Here is a 12,522-nt window from a genome sequence, read left to right as displayed (position 1 = left end):
GTCATAATATTTTATTTACCACAACAGCTCTGCAGAAATAGTAATTGAAGATAGATATGCGCTTGTCCTTGTAGAATAGTTCTCCCTTGGTTCTCGACAGTTGCATTATCTCCTATTTCGTTTCGAAGTTGAGAAGGTGCACGATGATAGCCCTGGGCCTCTGTGTTTCCTTTGCTCCAGGCCTACGCTGGGCTGCAGGCACGGATCTGTGGGTCTTTCTATGACCAGAGGTGTACCAGCCTCAATTTTCAAGACCTCCCTCAGCATCTTGTCCAAAATGTAGACATTTTCTGCCCCCTTTCGGCATTGGTTTCGACCCCAAAAATGTGAATATTATTACAACAAGTCTCCCTTCTTTTGTAATTCCTCTACCTGGCCCATCAGGTAGCTAATAGCCTGGTCTTGTTGTATTAACTTCCCATGCGTTCCTCTTTTTTTTTTTCAATGGGGGTCATCCATTTATCATTTTCTTCAGTGTAGCCTTCATGCCATCGATAGAGGTTTACATTTTGCAGCATGAGGTGGCTGTCTCTGTTTCGGCTGTAATGGTGGCCTCTACTACCTTGTGGAGTTGGGGTCGGTGAATGGCTTAAACATTCTCTTTGAATGGCTTAAACATTCTCTTTGATGCCGTCTTTCTCTTGAATACTTATCTTTACTCATTGCCAGTCCGATTTAGAAGGTCAATGATGTACTTTTAACTTGTGAAAGTCAATTTAGGCAGAAATTGTCACAGAGCTCGATTAACACACAGTCTTCCCCCAGAACAGAGTTACAAGGTTTTTATTTTTCCTCTCCTGCACTCCTGCACTCTCACTGGGGTGGTACTAGTGATGTAACGTTTGATACCAGAGCGTCGAGGCATGCGTCAAAGCAGCTAACTTCAAAGCAGTGTGCTGATGTGTGTATCACTTTAGCAGAAGTACATCATCAATGACGTCCAAAGCTTTGTATGATCACATGCTTTTTCAAACTGTGTGTTGCAAAATGCGAGATCCCACTTATTTCGCCGTAGTTCCGGTGCTTTTTCTGATTCCCAGCGGCTTTCAAACACTGACCTCTACTGGACACGTACTTACAAATATAGTTAGGATTCTGTACAAAAAGATTCACCTGACTGGTATGGAACATTCAGATATGTAAGGGTATAAGGTGGAATACTGTTGAAGCCACACTATTTGTTCTTTCTGCACTGTTGTTCAAATAATGTATTTTATTTAGTATAGTATAAGCTTCTGTCTTAAGCATCCTAAACAATGCAATTTTTTTTTAATAGTAAACTTGAAGGCAAAAAAGGGATGCATGATGTAAGATGTGTCATGACTCTCATGTGATGGTCCCACGTGAGAAGCCCAAGATCAGAATACAGAGAAGCAACAGTCTACAGATCTCTCTCTCTCCCGTGGTCACTTTTATGAACACGGAAGGGATTGATGTGGGGGGTTTTATGACCCCTCCCACCTTTCCTAAATGGTTTGCAACAAATTACTCCTTGTTGGTCCCTGGTATTGGCGATCTGAATGTCTCTGTGTTACAGGGACAGATTGCCACCAAAACCTTTTTCTCCAAAAGATTGGACATTGGAACGTTATTTCTAACGTCTAAGTGGTTAGAATGGTTGGTGGGGATCTAAAGGATAATCATGTCATATTGTTTATTGTTTTGTGATGTCATTAAGGATGGTATTACTAAATAACTGTATCTCTGGAAGTGTACACATTTCAGTTATCAGGTTTGCATCTAAATGTTGTGTAAAATATATGATTAAGTATGAGAATACGTTTGTGAAGATAGCAATGTGATTTTTGCCTTCTAAATGAGATAATCGTTTTTCATAGAAACTTTTGCCAGTCAGTAACCACACCCAAGTAAGCACAGACATTGGGTCGGCATGATGGAATCCAGCCAGAGTTAGGATATTGAGAATGACAGCCATGAACATTATGAGGTGACTACCCAAGCCATTTAAACTGGAACAACCATTTCAGTAACGGGTGCAAAAAATCGAACTTACTGATCAGATTAGTTTAGAAACGTATGTTATTTATTTTGTGTAGCATAAGATTATGCAAAAACACATATATATATATATATTTTTTTTTTTAAAAATCTACCTGCAATAGAGCATGCAGGGAAATATGATAATGATAATGATTATGGTACACATTTGGCTTTTTAGGGTACCACCCCAGTGACCAAGCCATTAGTTCCATTTATCTGGCAAAACAGAAATGTACCTTCACACGTACCCCTTATTTTGAGAGTGAGAGTGTGATGACTACCTTTTTATTCAAAATATTGGGTACAGAAATGTACCATTATACTCTTTATCCACAGATGTTACTAAAAGGTACTGAACAGTACCATGTGAGATCATTGTGTGTACCTCTGAAGGTACATTATATGTATTTTGTATTTTGTTGGGACAGTCATTGTTGTTAGGATGGATCTCCTTCCTTTTCTCTTTGTTTATTCTCGCTTTTTAATTGCACTCTATTCTTCTCCCTCCCTCCTACCTACCTATTCACACCTACGTGCCCTGTTTGTTCCCTCCCTCATTCTTAACTCATCACTTTCCCTCTACCTTTTCCTCTTCTTTCTCCCTCTTCCCATCCTCTCTTTCTTATGCTCTCTCCTTCCTCCTCCGCCCCTCTCTATCCTCATCCTTATTACTTTCTCTCTTATAATTTCCTCCTCCTTCTCCCACCCCATTCTTCCTTACCCATCTCTCCCTTTCTCCTTCCTTACCCCTCCTTCCCTCCTCTTGCCTTCCTTTCCTCCTTTTCCCCTCCCTACACCCCCCTCTCTTCCCCTCTTTCTACCGATTCCTTCCCTCCCTACACCCCTCCTCCTTCTCTCACCCCCTTCTCTTCCCCTCCTTCTACTGACTCCTTCTCTCCCTACACCCCTCCTACTCCTCCTTCTCTAAACCCTCCTCACCTCCTTCTCTTCCCCTTCCCTCCTTACCGCATCAATCCCTCACCTCAGGTATGGGCAACCTTACCTTCCAGATCACGCCCGACTCCAACAAGGACAGTGAGAGCATCCAGATGGGCCGTGACCTCAAGCTTTCGTGCCACGTGGACGCGCAGCCCCAGGACAAGGTCAACTAAATAATAATAATAATAATAATATTAATAGGGTATGACCCCTTTATAATGTCTTATAATCGTCTCATAATGATGCAGACTAAATAAGTTGAGAGAGTTGAGAAGGATGAACATTTTACGTAAAGAGACATAAGCCTTGTTATAAGACATTATAAAGGCTCATACATGATTATTACAATGAGTTACAATGAGTTCAGTAAAGTATATATAGCAATATATCAACACTATGAAATAACATCTTGCTATATTATTATACTATTAGGTCAACTACACGTGGTACCAGAACGCGGTGCTCATCTACAACTCGGACAGCCTGATTGTACTGCGCAGCGACCCAGACATGGCGCCTGGTACTAGCAGTCTGGAGATCGTGGATATGAAGTTCCGCGACCAGGCCACCTACAGCTGCGTGGCCAACTTCCCCGGGAGCACAGTGCCCGAGCTGAGGGTGGACATCAACATCACCCAGAGCAGCGGTGAGTGGACTGTTCCTTTGTTCTGTTGCCATGTTCACGTGCTATTGGAGTTATTTCCGAGTGGGAAATTTCACTAGAACATACAAGTCGAAATTACACGTGGGAAACGAAGAGAGAATGTTGTTTCCCGAGTTGCCGAGTAGTGACATTTCACCACTGACCTTTTACTTTTTCAACCAAAAGATGAAAACAAATCTGTTTATGACAATTACAATCATCAATAGGGATCATTTTATTTAACATTTATTTGATCAGGGAGTCATACTGATGCCTAGGTCTCTTATACAGATGAGCCCTGAAATACATAAATTACAGAAAATACATACATGAAAATATAAATATAAAATGCAAGCAGAAAGAAAAACACAGTCATAAAAAACAAACACACATATCAATCAGCTTTCTGAATTGCCCTAGAGGCACCAGAACATCAAATTTAAAAACATTTTGAAGATTGTTCCACAAATAAGGTGCAAGAAAACTACCTAACTCAGTAGAGACCAAAGGAATTTCCAGAGTTAGCCATCCCTGAGACTAAAGTTTAGCAATGATAGGTACATTGGGACTTTTTGTAAAAGGGCTTTATAAATCAAAACATACAGTGGCTTGCAAAAGGATTCACCCCCCTTGGCATTTTTCCTCTTTTCTTGCCTTACAACCTGGAATTAAAATGGATTTTTCTGAGGTTTGTATCATTTGATTTACACAACATGCCTACCACTTTGAAGATGCAAAATATTTTTTATTGTGATACCACAGATTCTCAATTGGATTGAGGTCTGGGCTTTGACAAGGCCTTTCCAAGACATTCAAATGTTTCCCCTTAAACCACTTGAGTGTTGCTTTAGCAGTATGCTTAGGGTCATTGTCCTGCTGGAAGGTGAACCTCCATCCAAGTCTCAAATCTCTGGAAGACTGAAACAGGTTTCCCTCAACAATTTCCCTGTATTTACCGCCATCCATCATTCCTTCAATTCTGACCAGTTTCCCAGTCCCTGCCGATGAAAAACATCCCCACAGCATGATGCTGCCACCACCATGCTTCACTGTGGGGATGGTGTTCTCGGGTGATGAGCGGTGTTGGGTGTGCGCCAGACATAGTGTTTTCCTTGATGGCCAAAAGCTCAATTTTAGTCTCATCTGACCAGATTACCTTCTTCCATATGTTTGGGGAGTCTCCCACATGCCTTTTGGCGAACACCAAATGTGTTTGCTTATTTTTTTCTTCAAGCAATAGCTTTTTTCTGTCCACTCTTCCGTAAAGCCCAGCTCTGTGGAGTGTACGGCTTAAAGTGGTCCTATGGACAGATATTCCAATCTCCGCTGTGGAGCTTTGCAGCTCCTTCAGGGTTATCTTTGTTGCCGCTCTGATTAATGCCCTCCTTGCCTAGTCCGTGAGTTTTGGTGGGCAGCCCTCTCTTGGCAGGTTTGTTGTGGTGCCATATTCTTTCAATTTTTAATAATGGATTTAATGGTGGTCTGTGGGATGTTAAAAGTTTCAGATATTTTTTTATACCCCAACCCTGATCTGTACTTCTCCACAACTTTGTCCCTGACCTGTTTGGAGAGCTCCTTGCTTGCTAGGAGGTACCCCTGGCTTAGCGGTGTTGCAGACTCTGGGGCCTTTCAGAACAGGTGTATATATACTGAGATCATGTGACTGGTCATGTGACACTTAGATTGCACACATGTGGACTTTACTTAACTAATTATGTGACTTCTGAAGGTAATTGGTTGCAACTGATCTTATTGAGGGACTTCATAGCAAAGGGGGTGAATACATATGAACGAACCATTTTTTTTTTTCTTCATTCCACTTCACCAATTTGGACTATTTTGTGTATGTCCATTACATGAATTCCAAATAAAAATCTATTTAAATTACTGGTTGTAAAGCACTGTAGCAATGTATCATCCTACGTGACATGAAAGAGGGCCAATCATTCTGAAATTAGCCCACCCAACTACCTCATCCCCATATTGTTATTTATTTTGCTAATTTGCACCCCAGTATCTCTATTTGCACATCATCTTTTGCACATCTATTAATCCAGTGTTAATTACGAAAATTTAACTATTTTTGCACTATGGCCTATTTATTTATTGCCTTACCTCCATAACTTACTACATTCGCACACACTGTCAGCTTCTTAACTAACTCATCAAAATGCTTTTTAAAAGATAGCTTTTCATCTATCCAAGACAAAGGAGATGATTGTGGACTACAGGGGAAAAAAGAGGACTGAGCACGCCCCCATTCTCATCGACGGGGCTGTAGTGGAACAGGTTGAGAGCTTCAAGTTCCTTGGGGTCAACATCACCAATGAACTATCATGGACCAAACACACCAAGACAGCCGTGAAGAGGGCACGACAAAGCCTATTCCCACTCAGGAGACTGAAAAGATTTGGCATGTGTCCTCAGATCCTCAAAAAATTCTACAGCTGCACCATCGAGAGCATCCTGACTGGTTGCATCACCGCCTGGTATGGCAACTGTTTGGACTCCGACCGCAAGGCACTACAGAGGTAGTGCGTACGGCCCAGTAAATCACTGGGGCCAAGCTTCCTGCCATCCAGGACCTCTATACCAGGCGGTGTCAGAGGAAGGCCCTCAAAATTGTCAAAGACTCTAGCCACCCTAGTCATATACTGTTGTCTCTGCTACCACACGGCAAGCAGTACCGGAGTGCCAAGTCTAGGTCCAAAATACTTCTCAACAGCTTCTACCCCCAAGCCATAAGACTCCTGAACAGCTAATCATGGCTACCCGGACTTTTTGCACTAAATGGTATCCACCAATGGTAACATGATATCCTCTTACGTAACTTAACTAAGTATCGCCTTGTAACCAACATCGGAGAAGGCGTGTTTGCGGAGGGGCATGGTTTATGTAACTAGATAGCTACTTTAATGGTGCCAAAATTTGAATGTAGAGTGACAGCAAATGTAATTACAAGTTTACAATATTCATGTATGACAAAGATGTGTCTGGTGTTAGTTAGTTACTGACAAGCTAGGTCTTCAGCCAGCATGGACAAAATGAGGGGAAGGGTCATTCAAAACTCTGACGCAGTTGTCATGTCAACACATCCATCAGTGCTGCTTTAAACTGCATCACAAGATTCATTCCAAATGGGAGATGTATAAAATATATATATACAGTTGAAGTCGGAAGTTTACATAAACTTAGGTTGGAGTTTTTCAACCACTCCATACATTTCTTGTTAACAAACTATAGTTTTGGCAAGTCGGTTAGGACATCTACTTTGTGCATGACACAAATAACTTTTCCAACAATTGTTTACAAACAGATTATTTCACTTATAATTCACTGTATCACAATTCCAGTGGGTCAGAAGTTTACATACACCAAGTTGACTGTAACTTTAAACAGATTGTACAATTCCAGAAAATGATGTCATGGCTTTAGAAGCTTCTGATAGGCTAATTGACATCATTTGAGTCAATTGGAGGTTTACCTGTGGATGTATTTCAAGGCCTACCTTCAAACTCAGTGCCTTTTTGCTTGACATCATGGGAAAATCAAAATAAATCAGCGAATACCTCCCCCAAAAAATTGTAGATCTCCACAAGTCTGGTTCATCCTTGGGAACAATTTCAAAATGCCTGAAGGTACCACGGTCAGCTGTACAAACAATAGTACACAAGTATAAACACCATTGGACCACACAGCCGTCATACCGTTCAGGAAGGAGACACGTTCTGTCTCCTAGAGATGAACGTACTTTGGTGCGAAAAGTGCAAATCAATCCCAGAACAACAGCAAAGGACCTTGTGAAGATGCTGGAGGAAACAGGTACAACAGTATCTATATCCACACTAAAAAAGAACTGAAAAAGTGTGAGCGAGCAAGGAGGCCTAAAAACCTGACCCAAAATTCACCCAACTTATTATGGGAAGTTTGTGGAAGGCTCCTCAAAACACTTGACCCAAGTTAAACAATTTAAAGGAAATGCTACCAAATACTAATTGAGTGTATGTAAACTTCTGACCCACTGAGAATGTGATAAAATAAATAAAAGCTGAAATAAATCATTCTCTCTACTATTATTCTGACATTTCACATTCTTAAAATAAAGTGGTTATCCTAACTGACCTAAGACAGGGACTTTTTCCTAGGATTAAATGTCAGGAATTGTGAAAAACTGATTTTAAATGTATTTGGCTAAGGTGTATGTAAACCTCCGACTTCAACTGTATATATTATATAGACCATTGATGCAATTTCAATGTTGCTTTGTCTATCACCAAATTAGCTTGAGATGATTCTACTGCAATATTGCTCACTGCATCCAAGTTTCTTGACATAGCTGTTTCAAAGAGTCATATTGGCCAGTCACCCTCTTTTCACCCTCTTTTCACCCTCTCTCTCTCTCTCTCTCTCTCTCTCTCTCTCTCTCTCTCTCTCTCTCTCTCTCTCCTGTTGCTCCTCCTGGTCCTGCTGAGTGTTGATAGATGAAGGATTTGTGTTGAACTTTGACCACGGTTGCTCCGCAGTTCGCCTCGCTAGTCAACACACTGCAATTAGCCTGGGCGTGCGATAACCACTTTAGAGTTCAATAAAAATGGCCTTGCTAATGTCAACATTTAACCTTACTCGCTCTCCCCCACCACTCTTCCTCCCGTCTTCCTCATCTTCCTCTTTTTCTAATTTGTTTCCTTCTCTTTATCTCTCCATCTCCCCCTCTCTCCCATCCCACTCCCTTCACACGCCCTCTCTCACCCTTCCCTTCCCCCTTTCTCCCACCTACAGTCACTCCCCCAATTTTGACGGTGCCAGCTGGGGGCCAGGTTTTGAGCGTGAGGGAGGGAGGCACCGCCGACCTGGTGTGCCTGGTTGATGGTAAGCCCCGCCCACCTGTGCTTTGGTCGCGCGCCGACAAGGATCTGGCCATGCCCACGGGTGAGTGGGCGGTGGAGACACGTGACGGGCGCCTCCGCCTGATCAACGTCACCCGCGACCTGATGGGTGCCTACCGCTGCCAGACGGCACCCTACAATGGCCTCAACATCAAACCACGCCAGGCGCAGGTTCAGCTCAATGTGCAATGTGAGTAATAAAGTACTACATTTCCCATGAGGTGTCTGTTTATTGAGCTCTGAATAGAGTAAAGTATTTCCCAAGATATGTGTTTCTTCTCTCCTGGTCCTGGTGACCTATGTGGTGTGCAAGTTTTTGTTCAGTCTAGTAGTAACACACCTAATGAATGAATCAAGTAATCTTCAAGTTTGTGATTAGTTGAATAAGCTGTGGTACTGTAACAGAGGTAACTCAGAACCACACATGTAATGAGTAACGTTGCCTGAGACCTGAAGACCTGTGTCAGTTCACCCAGCTAATGACTATGTTGTAGCTCAACAGGCCAGCACAGTCTTGTGGCGCTCAGGAGACCGAGGTTCAAACCCTTGTCAGTAACATTAATGCTTGGCTGGAACAAAACAGACATCTGTTTGTATTAGACATTTGTGTTCGATCACCATTCTCAAGAGTCTTCATTTTTCTCACCAGCAGTTTCTAAATTACTCTAAATTGTCCTTCAGTAGTCATAAAAAACTACTGTCAACAACATTCTGTCATTAAAACTCAATCATCAATTTGTTTAAATCAATAGCTAGTAGTATTAGATTAGAATGGATTGCAGTCACTGTCTCAATTCAATTTCAAACTCACACTGGACCGTAGTAAGCTAACGATAATCCCTAAATGGGGTTGAATGCACTCTTACTAACAAACAAAACAAGGTTGCTAATTAACAAATGGTATCAGAAACCAACGCAGCTAAGTGTGCATACCCCGTTTAGTGTTTGTGCACGCCATTAGCGACAACACTAGCTAAGCTATTAGCGAACACTCCCGTTGGTTACATTTAGACTTCTTGTTTGTGCGGTAAGAGTGCTTATGCCTGCCGCGCTTCAATAATGCTTCCATTATGAAGTGGGATCGTTCATGAAGTTCAAAACCCTAAAAGCCTTAGAATTCATTAGGATTTCTCTTCTCTTGGCACAATCACACAAAGGCAAGCCAGAGAGCCTATTCATTAACTGTACAGTATGTGATGTTGCTTGACGCTCATGAAAATCCACCTTCCCACTTTACAGTTTTAAAAATGGTGCCGTTGAAGGTGTGTTGGTGTGTTTTGTCTTCAATGTGAGCTATGCCATGGCCCCCAATGTTGAAAATAAATATGTCCTCTTTTGCTCACCATTCTATACAGTTCTCTTTAGAATGTGTTATTGTGTAAATTGTGAAATAAGATCATGCAAATCGGTGGATGGGGCCATAGAGAAACATAGAGGCTCAAAAAATAGCCATGCAACTCACATTGCTTTCTGTAATATCCCTTTACATCCATTCTAAAAAATAGAAATTGTTTACAGCTTTTGTTCCATTGCCTGTATTTCCCATGAAATGTGAGGTGATGTACGGTATGCCCCCCTTAATGTTCACCCAACTATAACCTTAGCCACTGAAGAATAAGGAACAGAGGAGTAGTCAGTTGTGTCAGGGCCTGACCATGAAGCCACACAGAAATAAAACTCAATAAGAATGCACAAACTCATGTTTAGAGTCCCACCCGTTTAGCTGTAAAAATATATATACAGTACCAGTCAAGTTTGGACACACCTACTCATTCAAGGGTTTTTCTTTATTTGTACTATTTTCTACATTGTATAATAATAGTGAAGACATCAAAACTATGAAATAACACATATGGAATCATATAGTAACCAAAATGTGTTAAGCAAATCATTATATATTTTATATTTGAGATTCTTCAAATAGCCACCCTTTGCCTTTACGACAGCTTTGCACACTCTTGGCATTCTCTCAACCAACTTCACCTGGAATGCTTTTCCAACTGTCTTGAAGGAGTTCCCACATATGCTGAGCACTTGTTGGCTGCTTTTCCTTCCGACTCATCCCAAACCATCTCAATTGGGTTGAGGTCGGGGGATTTGGAGGCCAGGTCTTCTGATGCAGCACTACATCACTCTCCTTCTTGGTAAAGTAGCCCTTACACAGGCTGGAGGTGTGTTGGGTCATTGTCCTGTTGAAAAAGAAATGATAGTCCCATTAAGCCCAAACCAGATGGGATGGCGTATTGCTGCAGAAAGCTGTGGTAGCCATGCTGGTTAAGTGTGCCTTAAATTCTAAATAAATCACAGACAGTGTCACCAGCAAAGCACCCCCACACCATAACACCTCCTCCTCCATGCTTTACGGTGGGAAATACACATGCAGAGATCATCCATTCACCCACACCACGTCTCACAAAGACACGGCGGTTGGAACCAAAAATCTCAAATTTGGACTCCAGACTAAAGGACAAACTTCCACCTGTCTAATGTCCATTGCTCGTGTTACTTGGCCCAAGCAGGTCTCTTCTTCTTATTGGTGTCCTTTAGTAGTGGTTTCTTTGCAGCAATTCGACCATGAAGGCCTGAATCACACAGTCTCCTCTGAACAATTGATGTTGAGATATGTCTGTGACTTGAACTCTGTGAAGCATTTATTTGGGCTGCAGTATCTGGGGCTGGTAACTCTAATGAACTTATCCTCTGCAGCAGAGGTAACTCTGGGTCTTCCATTCCTGTGGCGGTCCTAATAAGAGTCAATTTCATCATAGCACTTGATGGTTTTTGCCACTGCACTGCAACATTCTTGAAATGTTCTGCATTGACTGACCTTCATGTCTTGAAAGTAATGATGTTTCTCTTTGCTTATTTGAGCTGTTCTTGCCATAATATGGACTTGGTATTTTACCAAATAGGGCTATCTTCTGTATACCCCCTACCTTGTCACAACACAACTGATTGGCTCAAACGCATTAAGAAGGAAAGAAATTCCAAAAATTTACTTTTAAGAAGGCACACCTGTTAATTGAAATGCATTCCAGGTGACTACCTCATGAAGCTGGTTAAGAGAATGCCAAGAGTGTGCAAAGCTGTCTTCAAGGCAAAGGGTGGCTATTTGAAGAATCTCAAATGTAAAATATAGTTGGATTTGTTTAACACTTCTTTGGTTACTATATGATTCCATATGTGTCATTTCATAGTTTTGATGTCTTCACTATTATTCTACAATGTCAAAAATAGTAAAAATAAAGAAAAACCCTTGAATGAGTAGGTGTGTCCAAACTTTTGACTGGTAGTGTATAGACTGCATTCGGAAAGTATTCAGACCCCTTGACTTTTTTGTTACGGTACAGCCTTATTCTTAAATTGATTAAATTGTTTTTTCCCTCACCAATCTACACACAAAGGAAAACAGGTTTTTAGAAATGTATGCAAATGTTTTAAACATAAATAACGGAAATATAACATTTACATAAGTATTCAGACCCTTTACTCAGTACTTTGTTGAAGCACCTTTGGCAGCGATTACAGCCTTGAGTCTTCTTGGGTATGACACTACATGCTTGGCACACCTGTATTTGGGGAGTTTCTCCCATTCTTCTCTGCAGATCCTCTCAAGCTCTGTCAGGTTGGATGGGGAGCGTTGCTGCACAGCTATTTTCAGGTCTCTCCAGAGATGTTCGATCGTGTTCAAGTCCGGGCTCTGGCTAGGCCACTCAAGGGCATTCAGAGACTTGTCCCAAAGCCACTCCTGCATTGTCTTGGCTGTGTGCTTAGGGTCGTTGTTCTGTTGGTTGGAGAACCTTCACCCCAGTCTGAGGTCTTGAGCACTCTGGAGCAGGTTTTCATCAAGGATCTCTCTATACTTTGTTCCATTCATCTTTCCTTCGACTAGTCTCCCAGTCCCTGCTGCTGAAAAACATCCCCACAGCATGATACTGCCACCACCATGCTTCACTGTAGGGATGGTGCCAGGTTTTCTCCAGACGTGACACTTGTCATTCAGGCCAAAGAGTTCAATCTTGGTTTCATCAGACCAGAAAATCTTGTTTCTCG

General features: G+C 41.8%; 1 protein-coding gene across 1 annotated transcript in view; it reads left to right on the top strand.

Annotated features, from left to right (window-relative positions):
* Positions 1-12,522, top strand: part of LOC311103082 (MAM domain-containing glycosylphosphatidylinositol anchor protein 1-like) — a gene marked incomplete at its 3' end in the record, with an annotated part of 494,094 nt that overhangs the window by 326,269 nt on the left and 155,303 nt on the right. Inside the window, exons 7-9 of the mRNA XM_084144616.1 lie at positions 2,989-3,104; positions 3,373-3,586; positions 8,363-8,659. Of these exons, the coding sequence (XP_084000742.1) occupies positions 2,989-3,104; positions 3,373-3,586; positions 8,363-8,659 (627 nt within the window). The remainder of the gene's footprint in view (positions 1-2,988; positions 3,105-3,372; positions 3,587-8,362; positions 8,660-12,522) is intronic.

The sequence above is a fragment of the Coregonus lavaretus genome (assembly GCF_964263955.1).
Source record: "Coregonus lavaretus genome assembly, chromosome: 27".
Classification (NCBI taxonomy): Eukaryota; Metazoa; Chordata; class Actinopteri; order Salmoniformes; family Salmonidae; genus Coregonus; species Coregonus lavaretus.
The sequence above is the reverse complement of the archived record's forward strand: the minus strand, read 5'-3'. Positions and strand labels throughout refer to the sequence as shown.